General features: G+C 35.4%; 1 protein-coding gene across 1 annotated transcript in view; it reads left to right on the top strand.

Annotated features, from left to right (window-relative positions):
• Nucleotides 1-12,575, top strand: part of PTPN12 (protein tyrosine phosphatase non-receptor type 12) — a 76,669-nt gene that overhangs the window by 34,733 nt on the left and 29,361 nt on the right. The window contains 5 exon segments of the mRNA XM_032199771.1: nt 2,668-2,744; nt 3,743-3,838; nt 4,635-4,673; nt 5,423-5,494; nt 9,397-9,456. Coding sequence (XP_032055662.1) covers nt 2,668-2,744; nt 3,743-3,838; nt 4,635-4,673; nt 5,423-5,494; nt 9,397-9,456 — 344 coding nt within the window.

The following is a 12,575-nucleotide window of genomic DNA, read 5'->3' as shown; positions in this document are numbered from 1 at the left end:
TGGTAATAAACTTCAGAGAATGATTGTATTTCAGACTGTTGTGTACTTGTTGGTTCTGTTTCTCTGCTGATAGAATCTTTTTACCATCTATCAGAGCTTGGAGCCACACTTAGAGCAGTAAACTTTGCCCTGGAGCCACAGGCTCTAGACTGTTTAACAAGGTGGGCATGGGAATGGGCATCTCCTTCTCACTGCTGCATTGAGATGGTATTAAGCTCAAATGCAGAAAAATAGTTGAATGCCACTGTGTTTTTAATTGTGAGGAAACACGTTTAATTCTGTGAAAGAAATATAAAGTTATTACCATGTATTTATACTCTCCCATCTTCCATGCCAGTGTTTGGATAGATAATAAAAAATACGGGAAAGTATCAGCAGCACCTAAGCTGATTCCATGGGATACAATAGCCACTGTGGCAGTAAATGACTGCAACTAGAGTAGGGGATGAGCTTTGCTTTCATCTATCTATCTATCTAAAAAAGAGGCATTGGGAACCGAAAGGATGCACAGTCAGGAAAACAAACCTCAAAGCTGACAATGAGGAAAACTGAAGGTACACCTTCAGTTAAAACAAATAATATCTTCAAATACTTAAAAGTTCCAGTAAACGTGATGGGAGACCAGCTTGACAGAGAAATGAAAGCTAGGAGATGTTTCCGAGGAGGGAGGGGAATGATTTTTTTTTTTTTTTTTTTACTTATTTTCTGTAAATCTAGAAGATTACAAATGTAACTTAATCAGAGATTAACACTACTTATCAGAAGTTCTTGCTACTACCAGAGAGATCAGTACCTTAATACTAAATCAACACAGGCTTCAGAGTAAACGTGTGCGTGGTCACGTTACAATTTATGAAGCCCTTCTAAGTGATAATTCAATCAGCCATGGTGTGCACTGACTAGCTGAAGACACCAATTTGTATCTACATACAAAGATAAAAAATAAATAGCAAGCACTTCATTGCAGGTTCTAAGAAGATTGAGTTTTTCTTGGGGAATTCTATTTTGGAGCTAAAACTGTGGAAGAGCTTGAGCTGTGGCAGGAGAAGGAAGTAATAAATAAATGTTGACATTTGGAAACTGCTATAGAATTTTGGATCTACTGTGCTGAGAAGATAGAAGCTCGCTTTAGCCCATTGCTTTAATTATTCTGATCTGTCATGTGAAAATACTTTTTAGTATTAAGTTTGTAACATCAGTTCATGTTCATAGAGTTTGCACTTTTACACGGAGTGTGATAATGTATTACAGTGTAATATGCTTTAGGGATTTCTCTGGGCTGTTATTTAAGAGTGTTGTCTTTATGTTAATCTAGGCTTGTTGTTTTTAGAAAGCATTACATTGAAATCAACTTTTCTTTGCATATTGTCAGGACTCTAGCAAAAAAAAAATCATCTTGGAAGCTTTTTGTAAGAGCTTTCTGTATAGCAGTAACTCTTAGCATATACTTCTTACTTGTTACCATATACTTCTTAGTCTTAGCATATACTTCTATACTTGTTACCAGTGATGTTTTTGAGAGAGGAAAAAAAAACCCACAAACCATATTTCCTCTTTAGGAATAGATAGACTTCTTTATTAGAGCTTCAAGTAAAGAAGAAACATAAAAGTTTCAGCAGCTGCTCTGTGGCTGAGGGAATTGATCATGGGAACAGAAAGGAACAAATTGCTTGAGCAGATGCTGGTTCTGCAGACGCTCCTGTTCCCCGGTTCAAATCTATAGGGTAATTTTTGTCAGTCTTGATTTCCGGTTTAATGTAATAATAAATTATATAAGAAGCCTCTGTGCTAGCCAGGAAATATTGGTATCAAGAAGAGCTGGAAAGGCTGGCAAACCAGCCGACCACCTACTCTCCTTCCCCCTTAGTAAGAAGCATTGAGTTGTTTCTGTATGAAGATGCACTGATTCTTTCATCGCTGAAAAGAATTCCAAGAGGCTCAGTGTGTTCTGTCAACAAATACCAACTATTTCTTAAAGATTGCTGAGGATCTCCGAAGATCTGTTGTTCTTATAGGAAACTTTTTTTTTTTTTTTTTTGAGATCAGGGTAGAAATTTAAGTCCAAGCCCTCTAAATGAAGGAATCAACTGCTGCTTGTTTAACAGGGGCATGTTCTGTGCTTCAGCAAAGTGCCCAGACTAGTGCCAAAGGAATAAACCACAGTGCACGTTTCGTGTTGCAATAGTTGATGGGCTCCTCCTTGGCGGAGACACTGAGACTTGCCCACTGCTTAAGCTATGCAGCGGTTTGACTCTTTCTGCTTTCTGAATGCAGTGTAAGCTTTCCTTTAATTCTGACTATCGTAGCCTGCGGTAATATTGTGTAACTGTCATTTTGCCTGCTTTGGATAAATTGAATTTTGCCTCTTTGTAATGAATCACACTTGGATTCCAGTAATTGGTACTCTGTAAATTTGAGCAATAGAAGCACGTAGTAGTAGGAACATTCTGGTTATCCCTACCTGAGCTGGGTAATAGTTCATTTCAGTAACTGACTGACTTGCTTCTATGACTTACTTTTTGAGGAACATTACTTGCTTATATGACCTTGGGAAATATTTTTAATGCTTAATTTGTCCTATACACTTCATATATACACTGTATATTTGCTGTTACATACTGCTTTAAATGTTCACATTTTTAATTAACATCTATATTTTTCTTTTAGTCGATCATAGCCGGGTTAAACTGACTTTAAAAACTCCTCCCCAAGATTCAGACTACATTAATGCAAACTTTATTAAGGTATGTATTATTATCTTAACAGCTTTAAAAGTTGTTCTAAGCTTTTATTTCAGATCAGTGTAGTTTTAATGTTATAGTCTGAGATGAGAATTCAAAGCCACGAGGAAAAATTTTCTTTCACTATGGCTTGAATAAATTTACAAACCTAATGCCATTTTATAAAGCAATTTAGGTTCTAATATTGCTCTAAGTTTAAATATAATATGAAATACTTTAAAGTCACAGTCAACCAAATTGGAACATTTTACCTCAGCAAAGTTAAATATGATTGTTTTAACAGTTGATATCATTAAAAATTCCAGATTTTGGGAAGCTGTTTTAAGAGATCCTAAATGAGGCATTTTACAATTTGTTTGCTAGTATGTACTTCTTGCTATTTATTGCAGAAGTGTGGCAATGGAATTGTACCTAACATTCTTAAAACCAAGCCAGAATTTGGCTAAAAAACTTTTAGACTTCAGTTTTACATGGTGAATTTCCTGGCCTTTCTATGTAGACTTATTCTGATGCTGTTTGTAACAGTAATGCTAATTCAGAAACAGGTGTTCTTGTAAATCTTGTTTCTTGAATATTTAGCTTGCAAAGTTAAACATAAATGTCTTCAGTTCAAGTTTTATATACAAAAATCTTTATTTTTTTTTAAATATGGTATTTCTTATTTTTTCATGGAGTTTGCTTTGACAGAAATAATCAAATTTTGATCATTAAATGTGTAATAAGTAATGAGAACTTAAAGAGAATGTTCAGAATTGAAACACAGAGAAATTATTAGCTTAATGGTTTCTGCTGCAATCTCTCCCAGCACAGTATCTGTTATCTTAGACCCACTTGAAATCACCAGCAAAATACCTGCTAATGTAAATGGGATTCATATTTCATATTCACCCTTCCTGTTGGATCCAACAAGATCTAATTTTATATAATTGTAAATGAAAACTTCTCATTTAGTGTTGATAAGTTTTCTTTTAAACATTTATTGTTCCTTTGTGCAATTTTAGGGAGTACATGGGCCGAAAGCATATGTTGCTACCCAGGGACCATTAGCAAATACAGTAATAGACTTTTGGAGGATGATATGGGAATATAATGTTGCCGTAAGTACCTAATTAAAAACAAAAATTGTGTATTACTCTATTTCATGGTACAGGGATTGTGTATTTCTTTTTGTCTGAGCTAGCTATTATCAAGAATACTGATGGTGATTTAGTCAATTTTTTAGCAGTAGTTCATCCCAGATCTGAATTTTGTAGCTTAAATAGCATTCTGTATGTCATTATTGAATTTAAAAATGTAAATAAAGTGTAATAATTTAAGTGTATGTGAAATTATGCATTTTTATTAATAGGTCAGTACTTGATTATGTTTGTCCTTTACAAGACCTTACAGCTCTGACTTAGGGTGGACTATCAATATCAGATGTAGAAGCAGCATTTGAAACAAAAGCCTGCCTTTCTAGTTCTGTTAATTTTGGGTTACTTGTTGGTTTATGTTTTCTACATCTCTTCAAATAGTTACTGTCAGGAGTTAACTTCCAAGTATTATTCAATATGGACTTGCCTAATTTCTGCAATTATTTTTTTTTGTTTTACCTGACATGTAAGATGTAGTTACTTATTACTGTAACAAATAGCATATCTTTTGGTGCTTTTTATCGTATTATTTATTGTATTGTATAGTACTAGTGGTGTGGATTATTTTGTATGGGATAGAACTTGGATACTATTTTAGAATTAAAAGAATATACATCTGCATGTAAGAAGATACTATTAATTAGTCTCTTCAATAGTTTGAAGTGTACCTGTGTCTTCTCAGTTAGAAGCAAGCAGTAAAGTGTTTGTGAATTTACTTGATCCAAAGCTAGATAATGTCAAATGTTTTTTTTCTTTTCAGATAATTGTAATGGCCTGTCGAGAATTTGAAATGGGAAGGGTAAGTATGCTAATATGAACATAAGTGAGCGTTGCCCATGTAGGGCAATATGCCAATATCCATGAAACCATGTGAAATCCATAGCTATAAAAGTCATCTGCCAGACTGAATTAGAATATATGCCCTTATATTTCTGTGCAAAACAAATAATATGACTGGTCTTCCTTGTTCTGTTCGTAGTGTTATATTATTATCTGGAAGTTCTATCAGTGCAATATACATTACATTTTTGTATAAAGAACTGAACTAGTTGTCGGTCTGTGGACATGTTACTTAGGATAAAAGTCCTGCCCTTACTGGAATGTAGGCCAACTATCAAAATCCTGAGTCCTTCAGAATTTCCTGTCAATTGATACAGCTGCAAAAACAATCTATCTTCTTAAGACTGAGAAGGAAAAAAATGTGGTCCAGAATTGTTAACTCTGAACTTACAGAAACCCTAGATTTGCTTTTGTAGCTTCCCACTGTATGACGCATACTTGCACATATGTAGGTAGTCATGAAGTTCATGTCCTGCTTTGTTTTTTTTGTGCAGTTTTGTTTGTTTTGGATACCAAAAGAAAGGACATGTTAATATCTTAAAAGAAGTTTAGCTACCACTTAATCACCAGGCACCGGTAGCCACATATTAGGAAGCACCGAATAGGCAAGAGAATAAAGCATTAGAGATTATCATCATCTGCTTTTTCTGCTGTTAATCATCTTTCAATATTACACGTTAACTAAATTAGAATTTTTTGTTTTTACAGAAAAAATGTGAACGCTACTGGCCGTTGTATGGAGAAGCAGCAGTAACTTTTGGACCATTTCGTGTTTCATGTGTAAGTATAAAGCTTTGTAAAATAACTTTGAAGGATTTAATGCTTCCATAGCTTAAAATAGCTATTCAACTTGTATCAGACCTTGTATTACAAACAAATACTTCTTTAGTTATTCAGTACCAAACTTTAAACCAAGAATCTCAAAAGAAATCCATGGAAAGTGATGTGTCCCTGTAAGCTTTGTGGTTTTTTTTGGATGCTCCATAATTTAAAATAAAAAGCGGGTAACGTACGTGCACTGGTTTTGTTTCTTGTGTCATTTCTTTAGATTTAAATCGCGTAGTTTTGAAAGTCTGTACCATGCTCAAGAATTTAGATAATAGTCATGCAGGTGTTTCTCTCCATTAGCACTTGTGCATTCTGGATGTGCATGAGAAATGAAAGCAATACTGGAATAGTTTATTTTGTTTAAGGTACATGAAGTTAAGTAGCATGAATAGAGAAAATGGAAACTATAGTTGTTATGTTTGTGTTTTTTTTTGTTGTTGTTTTTGTTTTTTTTGTTTTTTTTACTTCTGTTGGTAATGGATATATCTGAAAATATTTCCTTTGCTGCCGTTGTTGCTCTTCGAAGCAAAACAAAAATGAGTATCGTTAAGGAGGTCTGAAGCTTTTCCTGGAGAATTCCCAAGGTGAACTACTTAAGCTATAAATCCAGAAAGATGAAAGAAGTATGCATGTTTCCATTGCATGTTGCATCGGTGTTTTCAACAGTTCTGATCTCTAAGCATAACTGCTAGAACACCTAATTTTGATACTAGCTTATAAATGATAACTTAAGGATTTCTGAGAGATTAAATATGCAGAAAGAGGGCCTGTGGATAACTCCTACACTATGCACAACAGGGAATTGAAAGCAATCATTCTTTTGGCACCTTGTCATCTCAGATTGCACAAGAGTACAATTTCTGAAACCCCAGTGCATCTTTGCAATTACCTATCATATCTAGAAGAAGTTGTATAGTAAAAGAAATCAAGATGTAATTATCACTTCACAAAAGGGGACCACTTACATAGCAGACGTTCACTTTGTTGCTTGTGAGATATTCAGAACATGAGTGTAAATAAGGTATATGGGAGCCTAGTCACAAAAAATAAATTTGGGAGTTTAAGATCAGTGTTCCTTGGATGTGGAATAGTATCGGTTTGACTTCATACATGCCCGTTTATGTATGGTCTTTCTTGCTTTAAATATGTTTGCAGCCAATTTTGTCCCAATTCTGGCTCTTGGAGTTGTGATCACATCAAGATTTTGCTTCCATATGATGCCAGGGTCCATCCAGTCTTTCACAACGTCTTTAACAGTAGAGGAGAAAATAAACTGTGTGTAGGATGATTCTTCTCCTTGTACTTGTTGCCAGCTTTCTAGCAAGGACTTTTTAATTGGGATTATCTGGGTTATCATTATTTTTATAATATAGTGGACCATGAATTTGACGAACTTTTTCATATGGGATTTTTTTTTGTCACCTGTTCTTTCTGATATTCACATCATTGTGGACACGCTTTCTGGTGTCCTTATTTTTAATTTTCCCATCTGGTAGTTTAATCAGGTCCTTCATAGTTTAAGTTATGACAAATAGTGAATGACACCTATTTAGCTTCTTTATATCACATTTCCCAGTTTTCTGATTACTAATTTCAAATGTGTAGATTCTCTCACATTCCAGCACTTAACCTATTCCTATGCTTATCTAGTCTGGAAGATGAGTTTCCCATTTTATACCATAAGGGTTTAGTTTTCTAACAGCTCTGGTCACACAACAACACACAGCAACTTGATCACAACCTAAAGGTAAAGCTGAGTACTGATAGTTCTTTTGATGATGGAATGATTTTTATTTCATTTATTGCTTCAAAGAAGAACTGTAAGAAATAGGCAGGACAGGATTTTTGTCTCAAAATGCTGTTGTGGTTCCCTTTCATTGTATCCTACTGATGTCATATGGATAATTTTGATCTTACTGGTAAGTTAACAAGTCTGAAGGTGCTTGCTGCTTGTAATTTCCAGGATTGCTACAGAATCTTCAGAACGTATAAGTGTATAGTTATCTTCTTAACCTGAGGCTGACTTAGACAACAAGTCTTTGACATCTTCTGTTGTTATTGCTATCCTTACAGATCAGTAGAACAGCCTGAACATAATACTAGTCTAATGTTACTAGAGCAACATAATACCCTTCTTAGCAATTTAAATACTTTGTGGCACTTAAATCCATTGAGATTCAGTAGTGTATTTTAAAGCTGTTATGTCAGCTCATTTGCTTTCATTAATCTCCACAGGCAGCACTTCACATTATTCTCTGTTTCTTCTGTATGACACTGGTGTCCCTTCTATTAAATTGGTATTTCTCTGACACTCTGGTTAGCTTTTTTAGCTACACCAGTTTACAGCAGTAAAAATACGCAGGTCAAAAGTTCCTGGATCACCTTTCTGCTAAGGTAGTTCCCAGTACTGGAAAAATTATGGGATCAGATATGTACCACTGTGAGTACAGGGAAGGAGAGAACAACTTGGTGATCTGGATCTCTGAACAGTTGTGAAACTACACCTTAAAAATGGCCTTAACTGTTATAAAAGCTCTCTTTAAAGCTGGAGGATTTACTCAGGAGCTAGTGATTCAGTATTCCCTGGAGCTTCTGAAACAGTGGAACTGAAAACCCCTACATGGATTGCCAGACTGTTCTTAATTCTCCATAGCTTCAAGTTATCTGTTTGGAACAGAGTTGCTGCTATTTTCTAGTTGATATACTTTAAAAAGCTCAGTTAGAGCTAACATGCCACCTTATCAAGTTGTTATTAATTCTGCCTTGAAGTAGTCTACCAAGAACTAAGTATACTTCAAGTTGATCTTCTTGGGAAAGCATGTATCTAAAAATTTTAGTCCATAAAGCTTCTGAGTAGCTTTTTTCTACCTCAAATTGATTTAAAATTGATTTTTCTACCTAAATTGATTTTAAAACCATTGGGGGGGAGGAGGGTTCCTTTCCTGGATCTAGTGGGTGATAGTCACATACCTGACAAGTATTTGTGAAAAGGATCAAGTGTACATCATAACGGACTTCTGAGTTGTAGCTGAGGATGTGTTACCATTTGGTGCAGTGGTGGTGTACGTGGGCTCCATTGCTGCTAGCTATGCAGTATCTCCTACAAGGTAGTGCAACTATTTTCTTGATGGAACATGGAAAATTCCCACTATGAGAAAAGAACTTAAGACACACATGCAGTCTCTTAAATTCACTGTGGAAAGCTGGAGCATGTAAGTTTTCTAAGGCACCTTCGGTTAGCGCTCTTACTGATATTTCAAGTACAATAATATTGCTTGACAGGTGCAGTATAGACCTTCTTTGGTGTTCCAAAGGTGGATTTGAAAATCCTAGGAGCCTAGAAGTTATGTTTTTTGGTCACAATCAAGATAATTATAATGATCCATTAACATGCACCCCTAGTTGAAAATAATCAAGGTGGGGTGGAGTGAAAGTGGATGTGAAAGGACAGAGTGATAAAAGGCTGAAGCTGATACAACAGAAGTGTTGGAAAAGGATGGCTGTGGGAGGAAAACTGTTAATGAATTAATGCATGGAGAAATAAAGCAGAAGTAGTGCTTTGAAATACTATTACAAGGACTTTGTTTCAGGTGCAGCGTATTCACTTAGAAAACACCCCTTTTTATTTTAAATAAAAGCAAAATCTTTCACAAGTGTCTTGTGTACAGCAAGCTATGCTGTTGCTGTTTTAGAGTTAACATTGATCATCCCTTTCTGGGAAAATCATAGATATGCAAACAGTAAATAAATAAAGAAAAAAAAAAAAAACAAAAACTGAATTTGAATCTTAGTTATTTTACTGCATGCTTCATATCCATCTCTTTATCCATTCATTATTGTTTTCTCTTATTTAGGAAGCTGAGCAAGCAAGAACAGATTACTTCATTAGGACATTATTACTTGAATTTCAAAATGTAAGTATGTGAAAAAAATTTCATCTTTCTCATTTTTCAACTTTGATTTAATGATTGGTCAAAAGTTCTTAAAAATCATACAATGGAGGGAACTGATCAAATCTCCTTACTTTTTTAGGTGCTGGTTGTGTATGTAAATCATCAGCGTAGAGGTGATGTTGAAAGTCTAGTATATAAGAAAAGCATAGTGAAACTGTTTTTTTTCCTCTGATGTATGTTCTTGGTTAGTCAAAGTAATATAATCTTTAATAGCGTGTGTTAACTAGAAAGCTGCTGTGAACCTTGCAGAATTTTACTCGTTACACAAGCTGAAAACATGACTACAAACTAAATCAGACTTGTCAAAAGAAACTGTTTCCTTTTAGTCAACTTCTTGGGTAAAGTGTAAGTATTTGTTAGAATTCATCCCATAAACTTGTATTTATTGTCCAGAGGGTTTTACAATGTTAAAGGATATTTCTGATGCCCATTAATATGTTTGTACTGACAAATAAAAATAAAGCAAGAAGGACAATGTCATGATCTTTTCAAGTTTTCTTTCTCTTTAAAAAAAAAAAAAAAAAAAAAAAAAAAGTACTCTGCTCTATGGAGTTCAAATATTTCTGAACATACAATATGTTCTTGCAAGTTAAGTTACGTTATCTTTCTGCTTGGTAAACTTCTGCAAGGGAAACAGGAGAGTGGCGTGTAGTTATATCCAAGGGTTAAGATAGAAATGTACTTTTAAAAGAGAGCTCAGGACTTCTGAAGAGTTTTATCTTCAAGAATGCATGTTTGGTAAGCCAATTCACATACAGTATTTGCTGGCAGTTGAGCATAGTTATAATTAGTCTCTTTATAGAAAAAAATAGTTCATTCATCTTGGTTAAAATCTTGTGTCTCAAAGAACTGCTGTAAATCATGAAACTGACTGGATAAAGCTAAGTATCAAGTGTGTTGATTGTATATAGGATTTATCTGTTCAGTGAAATAAGAGCACTTGCATTCTCCTATAAGGGTTAAGAGCGAATGAACTTAACTGCCAAATTTGGGGTGGCAGTTCATTTTTCTGAAAAGTAAGCCAGTAAAAAATAAATGAAGAGCTCTCCTGCAAAACCACAAAGGTTGACAGTCTGCTTTAAAGGATACCTGTCATCTTGATTGGCATCCTGTAATAAGAAATTGCTTATTACAAGTTAGTTTCAGTTGGGCTTATTTTCTTTAGCAGTACTTTGTTCCGTGTCAATGACAGATCACAACAGTTGTGAAAACCACTTCATTATTAAGTGGTGTTTAGCACGAATTTGTGTTAACTGCAGCTTCCTAGGTGTTTGTAGCAAGACATGAATTTAAGCAGTTCATCTTGTAGTGTTTCCTGAATGCTCAAAACTGACCATGCTATGAAACCTTTTATAGCAGCAATTGTCTGCGTAACAACTGTGGTTTTTGTAACATTTACTGAAATGGTGCACTTAATTTCTTTTCAGTTCTGTTTTTAAAAACCCCAAAGCAGAACCTAAGTTATTTTTAATACTTGAACTTTGTGAGAACTGGCTACTTCAGAAACTGTAGCTTTTCTTATAGTTTGCTTGCATATACTGTAAATGCAAAACATATTCTCCTACAATTTGACTCCTACAATTTCATGGGATGCCTGTGTTACATGAAAACTGCAGCTTTTACTTAGTTTTAACATGTTTTTGGTCTTAGCCCAGAGCCCAGAGTTTACTTTCTTTTAAGGAGTAATGTAGGGCTTAATGAGATACATTGATGTTCAACCTCAGCAGCTGATAAAATGATCTTTCTTCAAACTTACCTAGTAAATTTGTTTCCGTATTTCTGTGAGGTTTTATCTTCCTGTTAGAAACAGATCTATGCTGCATAGATGGGCAGTGAATTGTCGACTTTTCATCTTATCTTGAAGAATTCTAAATATAGGTTTGAACTAGGGAGGAAAATATGTGTTTGTGGTACAAATATCCTCTTAAGATCACTTTCCAGTTTTCTAGAATAAGAGACAAGACAAGTCCCTTCTGTAAACTTTTCAATGGAGTAGCATTCAAAACGCTACATGGAGGGTAAAAAATAGAAAAGGTTATAACTACGTAAGTTAGCATATAAGTTATTCCAATTCCTATGAGGAAAAACAGCTTGAAACCTAAAGATTATTTTAAATTAAAACACCAGGTTCTTTCTTAAAGTTACAATAAAAAAGGACTATGAAGGTTCTTCAGAGTTGTTTCTGACAGTTCTGCAGATGTGAAAAATCAGTCTCTTTAAATGTAATTAACTGGAAGTTCTTGGTGGACCATAGTAGGAAGCTGTAATTTTTCTTCTTCCCTGCTGATGTCATTGGCTTTGCATAATCAGTTGCATTTCTATATAAATTTATTTTCTTAGACTGGGTTTTCTTTTGATTTTACTAGCTATGGTGTTTTCACTGGTTTGATAGTGTCCAAAGTAGCTGTTTCAGGTGTAAGATAAGTTTATGTGCTCACAGACCCACAAGTTTACTTTAAAATAAGTGCAGTAGAGGAAGGGGATTTTCTTCTGAGTGACAGAAAAGAAAAGCCATGGAATGTATGCCCCCCCGATAGGCGAGAGGGGACAAACAGTATCAACAGACACAAAGGCTGAGGTACTCAACAACTTCTTTCTCTCAGTCTTCCCTGCCATTCAGGCTTCCTGAGCCTCTGGGCAGTGGCTGGGCGAGCAAAGTCCCTCCCACTGTAAGTGAAAAGCAGGTTTGAGACCACCTGAAGGAATTAAACAGGTACAAGTCTATGGGGCCTGATGCCATGCATCCCAAGGTCTTGCAGGAACTGGCTGATGGAGTTGCCAAGACTCTCTCTATCATGTTTGAAAAGTCCTGCCAGTCAGGCCACGTCCCCAGTGACTGGAAAAAGGGAAACATCACTCCTATTTTTAAAAAGAGTAGAAAGGAGGACCTGGGAAACTTACAGCCCAGTGAACGTCACTTGCCTCTGTGCCTGGGAAAGCAATGGAACTGATCCACCTGGAAGAGATGATACGGCACGTGCAGGACAAGGAGGTGATGGGAGCCAGACAGCACGGCTTCACCAAGGGCAAATCCTGCCTGACCAATCTGGTGGCCTTCTGTGATGGAACGGTTGCATCAG

The sequence above is a fragment of the Aythya fuligula genome, chromosome 1 (assembly GCF_009819795.1).
Source record: "Aythya fuligula isolate bAytFul2 chromosome 1, bAytFul2.pri, whole genome shotgun sequence".
NCBI classification, from domain to species: Eukaryota; Metazoa; Chordata; class Aves; order Anseriformes; family Anatidae; genus Aythya; species Aythya fuligula.
Note: the sequence above shows the minus strand (reverse complement) of the source record. Positions and strands in the feature narration are given on the sequence as shown.